Source organism: Triticum aestivum, chromosome 6B (assembly GCF_018294505.1).
Source record: "Triticum aestivum cultivar Chinese Spring chromosome 6B, IWGSC CS RefSeq v2.1, whole genome shotgun sequence".
Classification (NCBI taxonomy): Eukaryota; Viridiplantae; Streptophyta; class Magnoliopsida; order Poales; family Poaceae; genus Triticum; species Triticum aestivum.
The window spans coordinates 101,959,673-101,984,050 of record NC_057810.1 but is presented as its reverse complement, the minus strand read 5'-3'; the positions used below and the strand labels follow the sequence as shown (position 1 = coordinate 101,984,050).

At 45.0% G+C, this 24,378-nt stretch overlaps 1 protein-coding gene across 1 annotated transcript; it reads left to right on the top strand.

Moving 5' to 3' along the window:
• Positions 1-19,385: 19,385 nt before the first annotated feature.
• Positions 19,386-24,159, top strand: LOC100271912 (BAX inhibitor 1.2). The gene is made up of 6 exons (XM_044555300.1): positions 19,386-19,673; positions 22,264-22,407; positions 22,540-22,631; positions 23,288-23,474; positions 23,576-23,731; positions 23,850-24,159. Exons 1-6 carry the CDS (start codon positions 19,566-19,568, stop codon positions 23,904-23,906), a joined length of 744 nt encoding a protein of 247 aa, XP_044411235.1. The 5' UTR covers positions 19,386-19,565; the 3' UTR covers positions 23,907-24,159.
• Positions 24,160-24,378: the final 219 nt, after the last annotated feature.

Genomic DNA, 24,378 nt, shown 5'->3' with positions numbered 1-24,378 from the left:
CAGAGATACCTCTCCGACAATCGGAGTGACAAATCCTAATCTCGAAATACGCCAACCCAACATCTACCTTTGGAGACACCTGTAATGCTCCTTTATAATCACCCAGTTACGTTGTGACGTTTGGTAGCACCCAAAGTGTTCCTCCGGCAAACGGGAGTTGCATAATCTCATAGTCATAGGAACATGTATAAGTCATGAAGAAAAGCAATAGCAACATACTAAACGATCGGGTGCTAAGCTAATGGAATGGGTCATGTCAATCAGATCATTCACCTAATGATGTGACCTCGTTAATCAAATAACAACTCTTTGTTCATGGTTAGGAAACATAACCATCTTTGATTAACGAGCTAGTCAAGTAGAGGCATACTAGTGACACTCTGTTTGTCTATGTATTCACACATGTATTATGTTTCCGGTTAATACAATTCTAGCATGAATAATAAACATTTATCATGATATAAGGAAATAAATAATAACTTTATTATTGCCTCTAGGGCATATTTCCTTCAGTCTCCCACTTGCACTAGAGTCAATAATCTAGTTCACATCGCCATGTGATTTAACAGCAATAGTTCATATCACCATGTGATTATCACACATAGTTCACATCGATATGTGATCAACACCCAAAGGGTTTACTAGAGTCAATAATCTAGTTCACATCATTTATGTGATTAACACCCAAAGAGTACTAAGGTGTGATCATGTTTTGCTTGTGAGATAATTTAGTCAACGGGTCTGTCACATTCAGATTCGTAAGTATTTTGCGAATTTCTATGTCAACAATGCTCTGCACGGAGCTACTCTAGCTTATTGCTCCCACTTTCAATATGTATCTAGATCGAGACTTAGAGTCATCCAGATCTGTGTCAAAACTTGCATCGACGTAACTTTTTACGACGAACCTTTTGTCACCTCCATAATCGAGAAATATTTCCTTATTCCACTAAGGATAATTTTGACCAATGTCCAGTGATCCACTCTTAGATCACTATTGTACTCCCTTGCTTAACACAGTGTAGGGTATACAATAGATCTGGTACACATCATGGCATACTTTATAGAACCTATGGCTGAGGCATAGGGAATGACTTTCATTCTCTTTCTATCTTCTGCCGTGGTCAGGCTTTGAGTCTTACTCAACTTCACACCTTGTAACACAGGCAAGAAACATTTTTCTTTGACTGTTCCATTTTGAACTACTTCAAAATCTTGTCAAGGTATGTACTCATTGAAAAACTTATCAAGTGTCTTGATCTATCTCTATAGATCTTGATACTTAATATGTAAGCAGCTTCATCGAGGTCTTTCTTTGAAAAATTCCTTTCAAACACTCCTTTATGCTTTGCAGAATAATTCTACATTATTTCCGATCAACAATATGTCATTCACATATACTTATCAGAAATGTTGTAGTGCTCCCACTCACTTTCTTGTAAATACAGGCTTCACCGCAAGTCTGTATAAAACTTATATGCTTCGATCAACTTATCAAAGCATATATTCCAACTCCGAGATGCTTGCACCAGTCCATAGATGGATCGCTGGAGCTTGCATATTTTGTTAGCACCTTTAGGATTGACAAAACCTTCTGGTTGTATCATATACAACTCTTCTTTAATAAATCCATTAAGGAATGCAGTTTTGTTTATCCATTTGCCGGATTTCATAAAATGCGGTAATTGTTAACATGATTCGGACAGACTTAAGCATAGATACGAGTGAGAAACTCTCATTGTAGTCAACACCTTGAACTTGTCGAAAACCCTTTTTGCGACAATTCTAGCTTTGTAGATAGTAACACTACTATCAGCATCCGTCTTCCTCTTGAAGATCCATTTATTTTCTATGGCTTGCCGATCATCGGGCAAGTCAACCAAAGTCCGTACTTTGTTCTCATACATGGATCCCATCTCAGATTTCATGGCTTCAAGCCACTTTGCGGAATCTGGGCTCACCATCGCTTCTTCATAGTTCGTAGGTTCATCATGATCTAGTAGCATGACTTCCAGAACTGGATTACCGTACCACTCTGGTGCGGATCTCACTCTGGTTTACCTACGAGATTTGGTAGTAACTTGATCTGAAGTTATATGATCATTATCATTAGCTTCCTCACTAATTGGTGTAGTAGTCGCAGAAACAATTTTCTGTGATGTACTATTTTCCAACAAGGGAGCGGGTACAGTTATCTCGTCAAGTTCTACTTTCCTCCCACTCACTTCTTTCGAGAGAAACTCCTACTCAAGAAAGTTTCCGAATTTAGCAACAAACGTCTTGCCTTCGGATCTGTAATAGAAGGTGTATCCAATAGTTTCCTTTGGATATCCTATGAAGACACATTTCTCCGATTTGGGTTCGAGCTTATCAGGTTGAAGGTTTTTCACATAAGCATCGCAACCCCAAACTTTCAGAAACGACAACTTTGGTTTCTTGCCAAACCATAGTTCATAAGGTGTCGTCTCAACGGATTTTGATGGTGCCCTATTTAATGTGAATGCGGCCGTCTCTAAAGCATAACCCCAAAATGATAGCGGTAAATCAGTAAGAGACATCATAGATCGCACCATATCTAATAAAGTACGGTTATGACGTTTGGACACACCATTACATTGTGGTGTTCCAGGTGGCATGAGTAGTGAAACTATTTCACATTGTTTTTAACTGAAGGCCAAACTCGTAACTCAAATACTCTTCTCTACGATCAGATCGTAGAAACTTTATTTTCTTGTTACGATGATTTTTCACTTCACTCTGAAATTCTTTGAACTTTTCAAATGTTTCAGACTTGTGTTTCATCAAGTAGATATACTCATATCTTCTCAAATCATCTGTGAAGATAAGAAAATAATGATACCTGTCGCGAGCCTCAATATTCATCAGACCGCATACATCAGTATGTATGATTTCCAACAAATCTGTTGCTTGCTCCCTTGTTCTGAAGAACGGAGTCTTAGTCATCTTGCCCATGAAGCATGGTTCGCAAGCATCAACTGATTCATAATCAAGTGATTCCAAAAGTCCATCAGCATGGAGTTTCTTCATGCGCTTTACACCAATATGACCTAAACGGCAGTGCTACAAATAAATTGCACTTATCATTATTAACTTTGCATCTTTTGGTTTCAATATTATGATTATGTGTATCACTATGATCGAGATCCAACGAACTATTTTCATTGGGTGTGTAACCATATAAGGTTTTATTCATGTAAACAGAACAACAATTTATTCTTTTACTTAAATGAATAACCGTATTACAATAAACATGATCAAATCATATTCATGCTCAACGCAAACACCAAATAACACTTATTCAAGTTCAACACTAATCCCGAAAGTATAGGGAGTGTGCGATGATGATCATATCAATCTTGGAACCACTTCCAACACACATCGTCACTTCACCCTTAACTAGTCTCTGTTTATTCTGCAACTCCCGTTTCGAGTTACTAATCTTAGCAACTGAACTAGTATCAAATACTGAGGGGTTGCTATAAACACTAGTAAAGTACGCATCAATAACATGTATATCAAATATACTTATGTTCACTTTGCCATCCTTCTTATTTGCCAATCACTTGGGGTAGTTCCGCTTACAGTGACCAGTCCCTTTGCAGTAGAAACACTTAGTCTCAGGCTTAGGACTAGACTTGGGCTTCTTCACTTGAGCAGCAACTTGCTTGCCGTTCTTCTTGAAGTTCCCCTTCTCCCTTTGCCCTTTTATTGAAACTAGTGATCTTGTCTACCATCAACACTTGATGTTTTTCTTGATTTCTACCTTCGTTGATTTCAGCATCACGAAGAGCTTGGGAATCACTTTAGTCATCCCTTGCATATTATAGTTCATCACGAAGTTCTACTAACTTGGTGATGGTGACTAGAGAATTCTGTCAATCACTATCTTATCTGGAAGATTAACTCCCACTTGATTCAAGCGATTGTAGTACTCAGACAATCTGGGCACATGCTCAATAGTTGAGCGATTCTCCTCCATCTTTTAGCTATAGAACTTGTTGGAGACTTCATATCTTTCAACTCGGGTATTTGCTTGAAATATTAACTTCAACTCCAGGAACATCTCATATGGTCCATGACGTTCAAAACGTCTTTGAAGTCCCGATTCTAAGCCGTTAAGCATGGTGCACTAAACTATCAAGTAGTCATCATATTGAGCCAGCCAAACGTTCATAACGTCTGCATCTGCTCCTGCAATAGGTCTGTCACCTAGCGGTGCATCAAGGACATAATTCTTCTGTGCAGCAATGAGGATAAACCTCAGATCACGGATCCAATCCGCATCATTGCTACTAACATTTTTCAACACAATTTTTCTCTAGGAACATATCAAAATAAACATAGGGAAGCAACAACGCGAGCTATTGATCTACAACATAATTTGCAAAATACTATCAGGACTAAGTTCATGATAGATTAAAGTTCAATTAATCATATTACTTAAAGAACTCCCACTTAGATAGACATCCCTCTAATCCTCTAAGTGATTACGTGATCCAAATCAACTAAACCATGTCCGATCATCACGTGAGATGGAGTAGTTTCATCGGTGAACATCATTATGTTGATCATATCTACTATATGATTCACGCTCGACCTTTCGGTCTCCGTGTTCCGAGGCCATATCTGTATATGCTTGGCTCGTCAAGTATAACCTGAGTATTCTGCGTGCGCAACTGTTTTGCACCCGTTGTATTTGAACGTAGAACCTATCACACCCGATCATCACGTGGTGTCTCAGCACGAAGAACTTTCGCAACGGTGCATACTCAGGGAGAACACTTCTTGATAATTTAGTGAGAGATCATCTTATAATGCTACCGTCAATCAAAGCAAGATAAGATGCATAAAAGATAAACATCACATGCAATCAATATAAGTGATATGATATGTCCATCATCATCTTGTGCCTGTGATCTCCATCTCCGAAGCACCGTCATGATCACCATCGTCACCGGCGCGACACCTTGATCTCCATCGTAGCATCGTTGTCGTCTCGCCAATCTTATGCTTTCACGACTATCACTACCGTTTAGTAATAAAGTAAAGCATTACATCGCGATTGCATTGCATACAATAAAGCGACAACCATATGGCTCCTGCCAGTTGCCGACAACTCGGTTACAAAACATGATCATCTCATACAATAAAATTCAGCATCATGCCTTGACCATATCACATCACAACATGCCCTGCAAAAACAAGTTAGACGTCCTCTACTTTGTTGTTGCATGTTTTACGTGGTTGCTACGGGCTTAAGTAAGAACCAATCTCACCTACGCATCAAAACCACAACGATAGTTTGTCAAATAGACTCTGTTTTAACCTTCGCAAGGACCGGGCGTAGCCATACTTGGTTCAACTAAAGTTGGAGAGACAGTCGCCTGCAAGCCATCTCTGTGCAAAGCACGTCGAGGGAACCGGTCTCACGTAAGCGTACGCGTAAGGTTGGTCCGGGTCGTCTCGTCCAACAATACCGCCGAACCAAAGTATGACATGCCGGTAGGCAGTATGACTTGTATCGTCCACAACTCACTTGTGTTCTACTCGTGCATATAACATCAACATAAATAACCTAGGCTCGGATGCCATTGTTGGGTTTCGTAGTAATTTCAAAAATTTCCTACGCACACGCAAGATCATGTGATGCATAGCAACGAGGGGGAGAGTGTTGTCTACGTACCCAACGCAGACCGACTGCGGAAGCGATGACACGACGTAGAGGAAGTAGTCGTACGTCTTCACGATCCAACCGATCAAGCACCGAAACTACGGCACCTCCGAGTTCGAGCACACGTTCAGCTCGATGACGATCCCCGGACTCTGATCCAGCAAAGTGTCGGGGAAGAGTTCCATCAGCACGACAGTGTGGTGACGATCTTGATGAACTACAGCAGCAGGGCTTCGCCTAAACTCCGCTACAGTATTATCGAGGAATATGGTGGCAGGGGGCACCGCACACGGCTAAGGAACAGATCACACGGATCAACTTGTGTGTCTTTGGGGTGCCTCTACCTTAGTATATAAAGGAGCCAAGGGGGGAGGGGCGCCGGCCAGGAGGAGAGGGCGCAGGAGGAGTCCTACTCCTTCCGGGAGTAGGACTCCCCCCCAATCCTATTCCAACTAGGATTCCCCAAAGGGGGAAAGAGGGAGAAGGGTGGCCGGCCACCTCTCCTAGTCCTAATAGGATTGGGGGAAGGGGGGAGGCGCGCAGCCCTTGTGGGCAGCCCTTTCACCTTTCCACTAAGGCCCATGAAGGCCCATATGGCTCCCGGGGGGTTCCGGTAACCTCCCGGTAACCCGGTAAAATCCCGATTTCACCCGGAACACTTCCGATGTCCAAACATAGGCTTCCAATATATCAATCTTTACGTCTCGACCATTTCGAGACTCCTCGTCATGTCCGTGATCACATCAGGGACTCCGAACAACCTTCGGTACATCAAAATGCATAAACTCATAATGTAACTGTCATCGTAACCTTAAGCGTGCGGACCCTACGGGTTCGAGAACAATGTAGACATGACCGAGACACGTTTCCGGTCAATAACCAATAGCGGGACCTGGATGCCCATATTGGCTCCTACATATTCTACGAAGATCTTTATCGGTCAGACCGCATAACAACATACGTTGTTCCCTTTGTCATCGGTATGTTACTTGCCCGAGATTCGATCGTCGGTATCCAATACCTCGTTCAATCTCGTTACCGGCAAGTCTCTTTACTCGTTCCGTAATACATCATTTCACAGCTGACATATTAGTTGTAATGCTTGCAAGGCTTATGTGATGTGTATTACCGAGAGGGCCCAGAGATACCTCTTCGACAATCGGAGTGACAAATCCTAATCTCGAAATACGCCAACCCAACATCTACCTTTGGAGACACCTGTAATGCTCCTTTATAATCACCCAGTTACGTTGTGACGTTTGGTAGCACCCAAAGTGTTCCTCCGGCAAACGGGAGTTGTATAATCTCATAGTCATAGGAACATGTATAAGTCATGAAGAAAAGCAATAGCAACATACTAAACGATCGGGTGCTAAGCTAATGGAATGGGTCATGTCAATCAGATCATTCACCTAATGATGTGACCTCGTTAATCAAATAATAACTCTTTGCTCATGGTTAGGAAACATAACCATCTTTGATTAACGAGCTAGTCAAATAGAGGCATACTAGTGACACTCTGTTTGTCTATGTATTCACACATGTATTATGTTTCCGGTTAATACAATTCTAGCATGAATAATAAACATTTATCATGATATAAGGAAATAAATAATAACTTTATTATTGCCTCTAGGGCATATTTCCTTCAGGGGCAAGGGGGGCCGACCCCTCTAGATGGGATCTAGAGGGGGGGCGGCGGCCAGGGAGGGGAGGCTTGCCCCCCAAGCAAGGGGGGCGCCCCCCTTAGGGTTTCCCCCAACCCTAGGGGCATGGGCCCAAGGTGGGGGTGCGCCTAGCCCTCCAGGGGCTGACTCCCTGCCCCTTGCGGCCCATGTGGCCCTCCGGGAGGGGTGGCCCCTCCCGGTGGACCACCGGAACCCCTCCGGTGGCCCCAGTACAATACCGATAGGACCTCGAATTCTTCCGGTGTCCGTATGACAACTTCCCATATATAAAACTTCACCTCCGGACCATTCCGGAACTCCTCGTGACATCCGGGATCTCATCCGGGACTCCGAACAACTTTCGGTAATCACATACAAGTCTTCCTAATAACCCTAGCGTCACCGAACCTTAAGTGTGTAGACCCTACGGGTTCGGGAGACATGCAGACATGACCGAGACGACTCTCCGGTCAATAACCAACAGCGGGATCTGGATACCCATGTTGGCTCCCACATGCTCCTCGATGAAGTCATCGGATGAACCACGATGTCGAGGATTCGATCAAACCCCGTATACAATTCCCTTTGTCAATCGGTACGTTACTTGCCTGAGACTCGATCGTCGGTATCCCAATACCTTGTTCAGTCTCGTTACCGGCAAGTCACTTTACTCGTACCGTAATGCATGATCCCGTCACCAACCACTTGGTCACTTTGAGCTCATTATGATGATGCATTACCGAGTGGGCCCAGAGATACCTCTCCGTCATACGGAGTGACAAATCCCAGTCTCAATCCGTGTCAACCCAACAGACACTTTCGGAGATACCTGTAGTGCACCTTTATAGTCACCCAGTTACGTTGTGACGTTTGGTACACCCAAAGCACTCTTACGGTATTCGGGAGTTACACGATCTCATGGTCTAAGGAAGAGATACTTGACATTGAAAAAGCTCTAGCAAACGAACTACACGATCTTTGTGCTATGCTTAGGATTGGGTCTTGTCCATCACATCATTCTCCTAATGATGTGATCCCGTTATCAACGACATCCAATGTCCATAGCCAGGAAACCATGACTATCTATTGATCACAACGAGCTAGTCAACTAGAGGCTCACTAGGGACATATTGTGGTCTATGTATTCACACGTCTATTACGATTTCCGGATAATATAGTTATAGCATGAATAAAATACAATTTATCATGAACAAGGAAATATAATAATACTTTTATTATTGCCTCTAGGGCATATTTCCAACAATACCCAACTGTTTTGGGTGTCCTATGAAGATGCATTTTATTCGCTTTGGGTTCGAGCTTATCAACCTGAAACTTTTTCACATAAGCGTCGCAGCCCCAAACCTTTAAGAAACGACAACTTTGGTTTCTCCAAACGGTGTCGTCTCAACGGAATTACGTGGTACCCTATTAAAGTGAGTGCGATTGTCTCTAATGCCTAACCCATGAATTATAGTGGTAATTCGATAAGAGACATCATGGTACGCACCATATCCGATAGGGTGCACCTATGATGTTCGGACACACCATCACACTATGGTGTTCCAGGCGGTATTAATTGTGAAACAATTTCCACAATGTCTTAATTGCGTGCCAAAGCTCGTAACTCAGATACTCATCTCTATGATCATATCATAGACATTTTATCCTCTTGTCACAATGATCTTCAACTTCACTCTGAAATTACTTGAACCATTCAATAATTCAGACTTGTGTTTCATCAAGTAAATATACTCAACATCTACTCGAATCATCTGTGAAGTAAGAACATAACGATATTCACTGCATGCCTCAGCACTCATTGGACTGCACACATCAAAATGTGTTACTTCCAACAAGTTGCTATCTTGTTCCATCTTACTGAAAACGAGGCTTTTCAGTCATCTTGCCCATGTGGTATGATTTGCATATCTCAAGTGATTCAAAATCAAGTGAGTCCAAACGATCCATCTGCATGGAGTTTCTTCATGCGTATACACCAATAGACATGGTTCGCATGTCTCAAACTTTTCAAAAACGAGTGAGTCCTAAGATCCATCAATATGGAGCTTCTTCATGCGTTTTATGCCAATATGACTTACATGGCAGTGCCACAAGTAAGTTGTACTATCATTACTATCTTATATCTTTTGGCATGAAAATGTGTATCACTACGATCGAGATTCAATAAACCATTCCTTTAGGTGCAAGACCATTGAAGGTATTATTCAAATAAATAGAGTAACCATTATTCTTCTTAAATGAATAACCGTATTGCGAAAGACATAATCCAATCATGTCTATGCTCAACGCAAACACCAAATGACAATTATTCAGGTTTAATGCTAATCTTGATGGTAGAGGGAGCGTGCGATGTTTGATCATATCAAACTTGGAAACACTTCCAACACATATCGTCAGCTCACCTTAGCTAGTCTCCGTTTATTCCGTAGCTCTTTTAGTTCGAGTTACTAACACTTAGCAACCGAACCGGTATCTAATACCCTGGTGCTACTAGGAGTACTAGTAAAGTACACATTAACATAATGTATATCCAATATACTTCTATCGACCTTGCCAGCCTTCTCATCTACCAAGTATCTAGGGTAATTCCGCTCTAGTGATTGTTCCCCTTATCACAGAAGCACTTAGTCTCGGGTTTGGGTTCAACCTTGGGTTTCTTCACTGGAGCAGCAGCTGATTTGCCGTTTCATGAAGTATCCCTTCTTGCCCTTGCCCTTCTTGAAACTAGTGGTTTCAACAACCATCAACAATTGATGCTCCTTCTTGATTTCTACTTTCGCGGTGTCAAACATCGCGAATACCTCAAGGATCATCATATCTATCCCTGATATGTTATAGTTCATCACGAAGCTCTAGTAGCTTGGTGGCAATGACTTTGGAGAAACATCACCATCTCATCTGGAAGATTAACTCCCACTCGATTCAAGTGATTGTTGCACTCAGACAATCTGAGCACAAGCTCAACGATTGAGCTTTTCTCCCTTAGTTTGCAGGCTAAGAAAATCGTCGGAGGTCTTATACCTCTTGACGTGGGCACGAGCTTGAAATCCCAATTTCAGCCCTCGAAACATCTCATATGTTCCGCGATGTTTCGAAAACGTCTTCTGGTGCCTCAACTCTAAACCGTTTAACTGAACTATCACGTAGTTATCAAAACGTGTATGTCCGATGTTCGCAACATCCACAAACGACGTTTGGGGTTCAGTACACTGAGCGGTGCATTAAGGACACAAGCTTTCTTCTGTCTGCATAATCGCTACTTTCAACTTTCAACTATATTTTCTCTAGGAACATATCTAAACAGTGGAACTAAAGCGCGAGCCTACGACATAATTTGCAAAGATCTTTTGACTATGTTCAGGATAATTAAGTTCATCTTATGAACTCCCACTTAGATAGACATCCCTCTAGTCATCTAAGTGATTACATGATCCGAGTCAACTAGGCCGTGTCCGATCATCACGTGAGACGGACTAGTCATCATCGGTGAACATCTTCATGTTGATCGTATCTACTATACGACTCATGCTCGACCTTTCGGTCTCTGTGTTCCGAGGCCATGTCTGTACATGCTAGGCTCGTCAAGTTAACCCTAAGTGTTTTACATGTGTAAAACTGTCTTACACCCGTTGTATGTGAACGTAAGGATCTATCACACCCGATCATCACGTGGTGCTTCGAAACGACGAACTTTAGCAACGGTGCACAGTTAGGGGAGAACACTTCTTGAAATTGTAATGAGGGATCATCTTATTTACTACCGTTGTTCTAAGCAAATAAGATGCATAAACATGATAAACATCACATGCAATCAAAAAGTGACATGATATGGCCAATATCATTTTGCTCCTTTTGATCTCCATCTTCGGGGCTCCATGATCATCATCGTCACCGGCATGACACCATGATCTCCATCATCATGATCTCCATCATCGTGTCTTCATGAAGTTGCCTCGCCAACTATTACTTCTACTACTATGGCTACCGGTTAGCAATAAAGTAAAGTAATTACATGGCGTTGTTCAATGACACGCAGGTCATACAATAAATAAAGACAACTCCTATGGCTCCTTCCGGTTGTCATACTCATCGACATGCAAGTCGTGATTCCTATTACAAGAACATGATCAATCTCATACATCACATATCATTCATCACATTCTTCTTGGCCATATCACATCACATAGCATACCCTGTAAAAACAAGTTAGACGTCCTCTAATTGTTGTTTGCATGTTTTATGTGGCTGCTATGGGTTTCTAGCAAGAACGTTTCTTACCTACGCAAAACCACAACGTGATATGTAAATTGATATTTACCCTTCATAAGGACCCTTTTCATCAAATCCGTTCCGACTAAAGTGGGAGAGATTGGCACCCGCTAGCCACCTTATGCACCAAGTGCATGTCAGTCGGTGGAACCTGTCTCACGTAAGAGTACGTGTAAGGTCGGTCCGGGCCGCTTCATCCCACAATACCGTCGAAACAAGATTGGACTAGTAACGGTAAGCATATTGAACAAGATCAACGCCCACAACTACTTTGTGTTCTACTCGTGCAAAGAATCTACGCAATAGACCTAGCTCTGATACCATTGTTGGGGAACGTAGCAGAAATTCAAAATTTTCCTACGTGTCACCAAGATCTATCTATGGAGAAACCAGCAACGAAGGGAAGGAGAGTGCATCTACATACCCTTGTAGATCGCTAAGCGGAAGCGTTCAAGAAAACGGGGTTGAAGGAGTCGTACTCGTCGTGATCCAAATCACCGGAGATCCTAGTGCCGAACGGACGGCACCTCCGCGTTCAACACACGTACAGCCCGGTGATGTCTCCCACGCCTTGATCCAGCAAGGAGAGAGGGAGAGGTTGAGGAAGACTCCATCCAGCAGTAGCACAACGGCGTGGTGGTGGTGGAGGAGCGTGGCAATCCTGCAGGGCTTCGCCAAGCACCGCAGGAGAGGAGAAGGGAGAGAGGTAGGGCTGCGCCAAGGAGAGGTTGAACTCATGTGTTGGCAGCCCCTAGACCCTCAAGTATATATAGGGGGAGAGGGGGGGGGCTGCGCCCCCACCTAGGGTTCCAACCCTAGGGGCGGCGGCCAGCCCAAACCCATCTAGGGTGGCGGCCAAGGAAGGGGAGAGGGGATACTTGCCCCCCAAGTTTAGGTGGAAGCACCCCCTCCCCAAACCCTAGGCGCCTTGGGCCCTTGTGGGGGGGCGCACCAGCCCACCTGGGGCTGGTCCCCTCCCACACTTGGCCCATGCAGCCCTCCGGGGCTGGTGGCCCCACTTGGTGGACCCCCGGGACCCTCCCTGTGGTCCCGGTACGTTACCGATAAAATCTAAAACTTTTCCGGTGACCAAAACAGGACTTCCCATATATAAATCTTTACCTCCGGACCATTCCGGAACTCCTCGTGACGTCCGGGATCTCATCCGGGACTCTGAACAACATTCGGTAACCACATACAAACTTCCTTTATAACCCTAGCGTCATCGAACCTTAAGTGTGTAGACCCTACGGGTTCGGGAGACATGTAGACATGACCGAGACGTTCTCCGGTCAATAACCAACAGCGGGATCTGGATACCCATGTTGGCTCCCACATGTTCCACGATGATCTCATCGGATGAACCACGATGTCAAGGACTCAATCGATCCCGTATACAATTCCCTTTGTCTAACAGTATTGTACTTGCCCGAGATTCGATCATCGGTATACTGATACCTTGTTCAATCTCGTTACCGGCAAGTCTCTTTACTCGTTCCGTAACACATCATCCCGTGATCAACCCCTTGGTCACATTGTGCACATTATGATGATGTCCTACCGAGTGGGCCCAGAGATACCTCTTCGTTTACACGGAGTGACAAATCCCAGTCTCGATTCGTGCCAACCCAACAGACACTTTCAGAGATACCTGTAGTGCACCTTTATAGCCACCCAGTTACGTTGTGACGTTTGGTACACCCAAAGCATTCCTACGGTATCCGGGAGTTGCACAATCTCATGGTCTAAGGAAAAGATACTTGACATTAGAAAAGCTTTAGCATACGAACTACACGATCTCTGTGCTAGGCTTAGGATTGGGTCTTGTCCATCACATCATTCTCCTAATGATGTGATCCCGTTATCAACGACATCCAATGTCCATGGTCAGGAAACCGTAACCATCTATTGATCAACGAGCTAGTCAACTAGAGGCTTACTAGGGACATGGTGTTGTCTATATATCCACACATGTATCTGAGTTTCTTATCAATACAATTATAGCATGGATAATAAACGATTATCATGAACAAGGAAATATAATAATAACCAATTTATTATTGCCTCTAGGGCATATTTCCAACATTATCTTCATCATCTTCATCATCTTCGTCATCTTCATCATCTTCCACCAGGTTGAGATAAATGACAGCTAGCTTGGGTCTTTCTGCTCGGAAGGAGAAGCTGATCAACTCACCACCAGTAAGACGCATGCGAGCGACGAAACGGGCCCATCCATCTCCTCCAATCTGCGACATATTACGTCCTTTCTCGACCTTCATAGTGTACGCCCCCCCAGGAGCCTCAAATGTCACAGTGTCTCCTGTCAGCTTGTTGAATTTCAACCTTACATTGCATGGGATGATCTATGTAAAATAAGCAAAATGACACAATGCAGTAATGCCAACACTAAAAATAAAATAGTTATTACGTTTCATCTAATTTCTTACCGCTACATGAAGAAAACTCGGCTGGAAGTAGATGCCGAACAGCTTGCCAGTTGCAAGGCTGCTGGCGCATCTTGACTTGCACAGTCGACATAGTGGTGGTGATGTTGGCGCCATTTTTCCTAAAGCAATATGAGCAAAGGATTAACGATCAACTATATCAAAATGTTCTAAGTCAACTAAATCAACTAAATCAAAATGTTCTAAGTCAACTAAATCAACTAGCCTACTAAAATCAACTAAATCATACCCCCTCCGTTTTTATTTAGTTCGCATATTAGCTTTGGTCAAAGTCAAGCTTATACGATGACAAATCAACAACATTAGATTTATTATTGAATGTACTTTCATATCGTATACATTTATTATGATAAATGTCTATATTGTTTTCTATAAACTTGGTCAAATTTTACAAAGTTTGACTTCAGTCAACTCTAATATGCAGAGTAAATAAAAACGGAGGGAGTATCAACTAAATCAAAAGGTTGCATATGAACTAGCCTACTAAATCAACTAAATCAAAATGTTCTAAGTCAACTAAATCAACTAGCCTACTAAATCAACTAAATCAAAATGTTCTAAATCAACTAAATGAACTAGCCTACTAAATCAACTAAATCAAAATGTTCTAAGTCAACTAAATGAACTAGCCTACTAAATCAACTAAATCAAAATGTTCTAAATCAACTAAATGAACTAGCCTGCTAAATCAACTAAATCAAAATGTTCTAAGTCAACTAAATCAACTAGCCTACTAAATCAACTAAATTATATCAACTAAATCAAAATGTTGCATATGAGCAGGAGGGAGAAGGAGGGTCGACTCGAGGAGGGAGAAGAGAGTAGGATGGAGGAGGAAGGCGGAGCGAGAAGGGGCCAGCCGGCGCGGCCAGTTGAGGGAGGACGGAGGAGGAAGGCGGAGCGAGGAGGGGCCGGCCGGCGCGGCCAGTTGAGGGAGGACGGAGGAGGAAGGCGGAGCGAGGAGGGGCCGGCCAGCGGCAAGTGGAGAGGGAGGACGAAGGAGGAGGCCGGTACCGAGTCCAGCAAGGAGGAGGAGGTGACGGCGCGCGGCGCAGACGGAGGAGGGGCGACGGGGGTGGACCGGCGCGTGGCGCAGACGGAGGATTGAGTGTGTGACTGTGTGAGTGGATCGGATAGAGGAGATGGGGGTGGGAGATGAATGGCTTAGCAGTAGCGCGCTCTGTAGGAAAAGACGCTACTGCTAAGCTATCTAGCAGCAGCGCCTTTCACAATAAAACGCTACTGCTATGTGTCAGCATGTAAAAATAGACTTTGTTCAATATATCAAAAATACATTGATCATCAACGATCTTTTTGTGTACAATCTGATTTGTCAATATGAGTCCTCACCGGTTTAGAAACAGGTGAAGACTCATATTGCAGCCACAAATTCTACACATAGAGTTCAATGAAGACCAAGTGATTGTCAAAGTTTGAGAAGTAACATATTTAAGGTGGTAGAAACTCTCTTCACGGAGCGAGGTGGGACTAAATTTTTGTAGGAAACTTAGCAGTAGCGCTTATCTGAGAAATGCGTTGCTACTATGCTACGTAGCAGTAGCGCGCGTCGCTATAACGTGTTGCTGCTATAACTAGCCTCGCGGCGGCCTCGTGGGAATTATAGCAGCAACGCGTCTTTGAGCGGGCGCGCTACTGCTATATTTGTTTCAGCAGCGAGTTTCGTCTGGGCACGCTACTGCTAATTAGCAGCAGCAAGTTATTTTGAAGCGCGCTGCTGATAGGATTCTGTGTATAGGCTTTTCCCTAGTAGTGGCAGCCTGCCATGGAAGAAGAGGATAAGGGCCGTCAAGGCCCGTATCGCGGCGAAAATAGTGGTAGCAGAGGCGACAGATGCGGCGGCGCGGGAGGCCGCAGAGGTGGAAGCCATCCGCGCCTGCATTGTGAAGAAACGGCAGCGGAGGAACCCGCGTGCCCTTGCCCGAGAGCATAATCGGGCTGTCTGTGCCATGGCTGGGCTGTCACCGAAGGAGGAGAGCTCCGGCGACGAGCAAATCCGGCTTGATCCCTACTGCTTTTTCGACCGGTACTTCTGCGAGAAGGACGGCAAGGGCAACCATGGATGATCTCCACCATAGCCAAACATGTCAAATTTTGGTAGTCCGGTGACATTTTAGTAGTGATGGGGTAGCCAGACGATGTGTGTAATGCATCGATTTAGTTGCATGAGTTTGTATGGATTTGAGATATAATAATTGAGGTGTCTAGATGTGGATTGTATTATTGAGGTGTGACCGGTCAATGTTGTCTTTTTAAGGGGCCGGATTTGTCCATCGTGATTGTAGATGCTCTCATATATTGGACTGAGTTCCACGAAGCAGGATTCCGATTAGTTGACTTCCGGAAAAGGAATGAATGAAAATTCTAAAGGAAAGGAAACGAGAACGAGCGACTGAGCAAGCGAGATTACATATTTTTTTTTCTTTTTGAGGGGAGAGATTACAGGTATCGAGTAATCAAGATCAGAATTTATTTATATCACGACATTAGATACTTCAAGACATTATATAACAAAAATTAAAACTACATTCGAGTGATAGATTTTTCATGATATATAACATATATTTAATTTCTTAAATCGATGACCTAATTACGCGAACGACTTACCAAGACGGAGGGAGTACCATTATAGCAAGAGAGCACTGATTCATCCAAAAGAAAATCTTACGACCTTTTCTTTTCACGGTACAAAATCTTACAAGACCCGCTCAAAAAAAAAAACTTACGAGCTAAAATTGCAAAGCTGCCACCCAAGCCGGCGGGGGTAATTACTTCCAACTGGCCCCACCGTACATGATCCCACGGTGTCCCACTGCACGGCGGGGTCCAAGCTTCTGGAAGGGACAGGAAGCGTCAGGCATTGTTCGCGCAAGTTCGACGCCCCAGCCAAGCTATCATCAAAAAACGAAAAAAAAACGTCCGACGCCGCAGCGTCCAGCGACCAGCCGGCCCCGCTTTGCCAAGAAGCTTCCTGCACGTACGTGAGGACGTCTACCGCATTCCCGCCACGTGGCGCAACCGGATTGGTCATGCACAGAGAGTTCGCGTCATCCGGCACCGATCCGTCGCCGTCGGCCCCGGGGATAAGGTGGTGGTGTGACGTTCGTGCGGCCCAAGGCTTTGCACCGCGGAACGGAACGGAACGTACGTAGTTACGTGCACGTACGTACGTGTGGACGCGCGCATGGCGTGATCCATTTGTCGAGGGAAGCGATGAGGGTGTGACATGGTCAGCCCTGGGTCGGCCATTCCTCTCGATCAAGATGTGTGCGTTGCCTTCCTTGGTCAACCCAACAGCTTGGGGGAGCTTGCTTTTTTTTTTCTTTCTAGAACCATGGCTTGGAGAAATTTTTTACAGTGTGACATGTACAGAAGGTATAGCAAAAAATAAATAAAAGAAGAAAGTAGAGCTAGGAGTATATACTTGCCTTCTTGTATTTTGTCAAAATTCAAACACAAAACGACCGTAGAGGCCGAAGGGCGTGGTACAACCCTAATTGGGGATGTAGTTAATGTAGGACGTAGTTCAACTGTATTCTGAAGAGAACTGAGTAATAATGAAGCTAGTTTAAAAAGTTACTTATGTTTGACATCTATTTTTAAAAATTAGACAACACAATGAAAAGCAACCAGTACAAAAATAACATAACATCGAAAACCATATTACTCGTCTTTTTTTTTCATTGTATGTTGTCCCCGCTAAAACTTGAAAATTACATTGAACCGACCGCAAGGAAAAGGGACACTTGCAAACACCCTCAACATAAAATTATAAAATAGGCTTTGGCGATAATAGCTACTCCAGCTAGAAACAAGATTTAGTAACCGCAGAAGGAACATTGGTTAAGGCATTATCCAATGGCGACATAGACTTGTAATCCTTTACCACCAGAGGGTTGGAAGAACATGTTCTTTTTAGAAAATATTGAAATCACATACTACCAACTAACTGCTTCCCTTAATTAACACACCGGCTCCCAAGATCGGAAGGGAGGACAACGTATCTATTTTTTTTCAGAGGAAAGAGAGCCGAACAGATTCGACAACACTCATCCTAGCATTCGCCGACATAGCAGGGATGTAAGTGACAAATAAATGACGTTCGTAATCCTGTTTTGTTAGTTTTTTCTAGCTTGATAGTTCATTTTCTTTAAACAAACAAAAAACCGTTTTGAACTATCATATCATAAGTGAACTTTAAACGGGATTAAACGGGACCTGGTTAACATTATAGGATTAGACATCCTCAAGGTAGAGAGGCCTTACCGTAGCACGCTATTACCAGGCCCACCACCGCCTCGCAGACTTCACCTCAAGAACATGTTGTTGCCACCACCTCACAGATACATTGCCAGAAACTGAAACTAATGGAAACAAATTTCTTTGGATTTATTTCAGGCTTTTTGCCGATGTTCATTCAGTCGGACGCGATGTTCATGTCAGACTATGATGCACATGCGGTGACTTCAATCGCAAGGTGTTGCGCCGACTCAGCATTTCGGAGGTGCTCATAAGGCTAGAGCATACATGCATGCGTTCACAGTGATAAATGTATGCACACGTATGTGAGCGCCTGCGTTTCTATTGTGTTCATTCTTTTTCTTCTGAAACAATGGCATACCGAATGAAAAAAAGGACCGGCGGCCACTCCAATGGCCTAAAGTATATGTTTTTTTTTCTTTTTGATGAAATGCAGTAGTATTTGTTTGGTTGGCCACCAAAGGTCCAAACTGAACCCAGACACGCCCAAGCCAGTGCCACTGTTCTCCGAAAGCCGGCCGATCCAAAGTGCCGGGCAAGTACCACGGCGCGCCAGCCAACAACATTTTAATTTTAATATAAAAAAAACATTTTAATTTGAAAGGGTCCTTCCCGAGCGCAGGGTTTTCACATGAAATTTCACGTGAAACGCCGCCCCTGCTTCCGGTTACGTGATGAAAAAACAAGATGAGGCGTGTGCCTCGCGCGTTCATAGGCAGACTGCGTCCCCCTAAAAAAAAGAGACAGACTGCGTAGAAAGGAAAAAAAAAACTGCGTGCAGCGCGACGGGCGGAAGCTTCTGGCGCCCTCGCGACGCCCCGCGCACCGGACCAAGCAACCCAGGCACAACTTCGGGACAAGTGCCGCACCGCTTCCTCCCTCTCCTTTTTTTCCTTCCCACCGAATCAACCGATCGTCCACGCGTGCGTCGCCCCGCCCCGCATCCCCCAGCAGGCCACCACCACCCTATATATCCCGCCCCCTGCGCGTCCCACCCCTCCCATCACCGGTTTCGAAATCCATCCATCCATCCATCCAAACCAGCCGAAGAAGAAGAAAAGAAAAAGAGAAAAATCCACGCGAAAGCGCGAGCGCAGGACAGGGACGAACAACCTTGCGTGCGAGGCGAGGCCGCTCCGATTCGACAGACGCAGGCGCAGCGCAGGGATGGACGCCTTCTACTCGACCTCGTCGGCGGCGGCCAGCGGATGGGGCTACGACTCCCTCAAGAACTTCCGCGAGATCTCCCCCGCCGTGCAGTCCCACCTCAAGCTCGTACGTTCGCCCTTCCCCTCCTCCTCCCTCCCCCATTCTCCCCCCTTGCTCTGCCTCCGATGCGGGTAAATTTGGGGAAACCGCAGTCGGTCCGTACGCGGTTCTAGGGTTTCGCGTACGGACGCGGCCGCGGGTTTCCGCGTGGGCCGTCGATTTGCGCGGCGGGTTCCCCGTGGGGAATCGGTCGGCGCGGCTGCAATGCGGCCGGTGCTGTGCTGTTCGTTAGCGCTGGATGCTTCGTTCCCCGCCGATTCGGCTGTTTGGTGCTCGATTTCGCGCCGGATTGGGTTTCCCCCGCTGGATTGTCAGCATTAGGGTCGATCTCGTTGGTTAGCTGCGGCCTGGCGGAGCTGCTGGCCTGCCGTGGTGATTAATCGCGTTCGCTTGGAGATCCCAAGCGCCAATTCTGCCGCTCTATTCAGAAATTTCGGGGAATGCTACCCGATGACGGGTAGGCGTAGATTTCCCTAGACAGTCTGGGTAGTTGCCTGCGTATACGCTGTGCTACTGTCACAAAGTTTGTGCAGGGTATGCCCCCCCAAACGTAGAATCATAATGAACCATGGCCAGGAACTGGATACTTTTTCTCATCAATCATTATGCATAATTATGAGCACTTCTCTTTGATTTCCTTCCTTTTTTTTCTCTTGAGTTACGCTTGGCAAGTAAGTTTCGTTTATGTCGTTATCAGATCGGATATGGATGTTTAATGGCTGGGGTCACCTAATTCTTCCTGAACTGAATCCGTTCGTGTCACAATTATGACTACTAGTTAATTTTCCCTCGTTTCTTCAACCAACAGTTGTACTTGTCATGAAACAGATTCGGTTTTACTCAAGCGTCCTTGTCAGAATGGATATGGTATCGTTGGCTTGGGAAATTCCTGTGCTGTTAACCATGCAGTTTCCTCTTCAGAAAATTCCACTGATGCTACAAAATTCCACAGATGCTACTTGACTTGGCATAGTTTGGGCTGTAGATTTGTTTATTCTAGCTAGTTGCTGTGGATGCGTGTCTGAAAACTGAATGCTTACATGTCGTAGTTAGAGTGGTTGTTAAGTTTTCCCTAACCCTATTTCCTGAACCAGGTGCTCTAGTAGACTATTTCCTGCTATTTCCTGAATTTGAGGAACTGCCGGTCCGTATGTAGTGTAGCTGTAGATTTTTGTGCGGGTCGTCGATTTGTGCGGGTTCCTTGGGAGGGGATTCGTTTGGTGCGGTTGCAATGCGGTCGGTGCTGTGCTGTTCGTTAGCGCTGGCTGGTTCGTTCCCCACTGATTTGGTGGTTTGGAGCTCAAACTTGCGCCGGATCCCCGCTGGATAGCATTAGGGTCGATCTCGTTGGTTGGTTAGCTGGGGCCTTGGGGGAGTAGCTGACCTGCTGTGGTGATTAAACGATTCCACAGGTGCCAATTCTGCCGCTCTGTGCAGAAAATTTGGGGAACGCTACCTGACGACGTGTCGCAATTTGTGCAGCGTATGCCTCTGAAATGTAGAATCATAATGCACTGTATGCTTTTCATCATGCCATAATTATTAGCAGTTTCTTTGATTTCCTTCCTTACTTCCCCCTCTTGAATTATGATGACAAGTAAACCTAAAATATGCATCATTGATCACGTAAATGATCCAGAGAAAATCCATCGCATGGTTCTAGAGTGGTCTGATCCCCCATACCTGCCTCGCTCTCTCTGATTTGTTTCTCTCGATGGACTAGGGCCTCCCCTCCTTTTCAGCCGTTCCAACCAGCATGGATAGCTTTTCTTCACCAAAGAAAAGGTGCAAAGCAAAGGCTCGAGGACGATTCAGTGTCAAAAAAGATAAAATTGCGAAACAGATCTTCAAGACAACATGTACAGTAGACTGGCAAAAAAATCTTAAGAGTAAACACAAGAAGCTGACAAGGCCGAATGAAAATCCAACTTGCGCTTGGCTGACAATTTACCAGCGTTTGTCCTTGTCGGCTTCTTGTCTTTCTTCTGAAGATTTTTCTTTTGCCTTCTATTGTAGATGTTGTCGATCTGCTTCATAATTATATCTTTTTTTACGCTTAGTCGTCGTCGAGCCTTCTCTGTGGACCTCTTCTTTGCCGAGGAAGAGCTATCCATGGCTGGTTGGAACGGCGGCAAAGGAGGGGAGGCCTTGGTCCGTCGAGAGAGACAAATCAGCTTTAAACACATGAGTACACAATTAAGCATGCAGCAAAACAATGGCAAAACGAAAATCACAACATAGATTGATCCATTGGATGAAAAGAGGCGATTCCATGCGGTGGCAGCTCACTCCTGCAAGCTCTTGTTGTGCGATGTGAACAAAAAGAGAGGGAGCGTGGCAGATATTGGGCACTGCTAGGGATCAGGCCACTCTAGAACCGCGCGATTGATTTTCTCTCAATCGTTGGTTGATGTGATAGTAAAACGTGGGCTGGGTAGCTAGTACTTCCCTCAATCACAGTCATGGTTATAGCATCTACTGGAGAACCATAAAAACTTCCAAAATTTTAGGAAACTGATCACGGTCACGAGTTACGATGGTCATCAGATTTAATATGGATAGTTGAAGCAACTCAATTTTGCTTGGTTTTCTGCAGGTTTACCTGACCCTATGCTTTGCCCTGGCCTCATCTGCCGTGGGTGCTTACCTGCACATTGCCCTGAACATTGGCGGGATGCTGACAATGCTCGCGTGTATCGGAACCATCGCCTGGATGTTCTCGGTGCCAGTCTATGAGGAGGTTTGTCTCTCCTTTCTCCTGACCTTGATAACTTGTTTGCTGCCCGCACGGGTAGAAATTCACAAGTTGTCATCCTGGAAATATCATGACATGGTGCGCTGACTATGTTGATGTCTATCTCTTTGTGAACAGAGGAAGAGGTTTGGGCTGCTGATGGGTGCAGCCCTCCTGGAAGGGGCTTCAGTTGGACCTCTGATTGAGCTTGCCATAGACTTTGACCCAAGGTAAAGACGAATTTGCTTTTGTTGTTGTTCCCAATGTCCCTGTCTCGTTAAGAATAGTTTAGGAGTAAACCCCGTGGCAGCGAAACCAAGTTGACCATGACGTTTGATGATATGTCATGGGAGTGCGACATGGATTGTCTGTGAAGGATTATTGGAAATCTGCTGGTTATGTGTCCCTATCTGTCGTTGTCTGGTTGTTCTTGCAAAGCATTATTAGTTAGGTTGTGTAGGTGCCAAATTCTGCTTATGGATTAGTCTATTGTTCTCCTGAGACCCTCCTTTTTCCTACATTGTCTGCTCTTTGGATGGGCCACTATGATTAATCTTTCAAGGGATGCTATCTAGATTGACAGTTTGTACCTGGGCCTTTCCCCGTGGGGTTTGGACCCTGTGTTTGGGTTATTGTTATTGTACTTTGGGCCTGATCATGGACTCTTTGGGCCTTCATTTTTGTTAGTGATGATGAATTTGTGTACTTGCAGTTCTAGTACAAAAATCGATATGACTGATTGGTTGTTACTTGGACAAGCAGATTTGCTGTTGTTTTTTGCAGAGCTTTGCTTTTAAGTTTGTTGCTGCTCAGTGCTCACCTTCTTTTCACATCCCTGTTATTCATGTTGGCTGACATAAACTTGCTTGTTGCTCTGTGCTTCCAGCATCCTCGTGACAGGGTTTGTCGGAACCGCCATCGCCTTCGGGTGCTTCTCTGGCGCCGCCATCATCGCCAAGCGCAGGGAGTACCTGTACCTCGGCGGCCTGCTCTCCTCTGGCCTGTCGATCCTGCTCTGGCTGCAGTTTGCCACGTCCATCTTTGGCCACTCCTCTGGCAGCTTCATGTTTGAGGTGAGACACCACTGTGAAGAAGCCACCACACAACAGAGATCATTCATACAATATTTTTGGCCGAATGAGCATGATACAAACATGGTTTACGTGCTCTGCAGGTCTACTTTGGCCTGTTGATCTTCCTGGGGTACATGGTGTACGACACGCAGGAGATCATCGAGAGGGCGCACCACGGTGACATGGACTACATCAAGCACGCGCTCACCCTCTTCACCGACTTCGTCGCCGTCCTCGTCCGCATCCTCATCATCATGGTGAGCACCCTAGCCACCTCGGCTGCCTACTCATCCTCCACCTACTGGTTGCCAAAATCAGATTCGTTGTGGTATGATCTGCTCCACTGTGCTGACGTTGATGTATCCCCGTTTGCAGCTCAAGAACGCAGGCGACAAGTCGGAGGACAAGAAGAAGAGGAAGAGGAGGTCCTGAACGTGTCCTCTGCACATCGTAGATACCATCACCACCGCGCTACTGGTACCACCACCACTGCTAAGTACTTGTAGGAATTAAGCTGGCGCAGTAACTTGGCGCCGTGCCACCCTTGTTAATCCGCGCTCGTGTGAACCTTGTGTGAGTTTGATGCTGCTGATGAAGCATTTGCAGATGCTGTCTGCGTTCCGGATCTCTTGTGTTCCTGTTACCGTCACGATAATAGAAACCTGAGACGATTTGGTTTGGTTTACGAAGAACATGGCTATGCTTGTTTGTGATTGATCTCGTCTCGTCGGTTTTAACCTTGTGATGGTGCCTTGTTTCTTTTGCACGAATTGTGCAACACATGTTGGTACTCCAGGTTGTTGAGCAGGGCCTGTCCGATTGTGATGTCCGCCTGTGCTCTTCTCCTGTCGTGGTTCCGGGTAGTTGGCTCGGCTGGCACATCCAACTTGCCCTGGACCTGCCG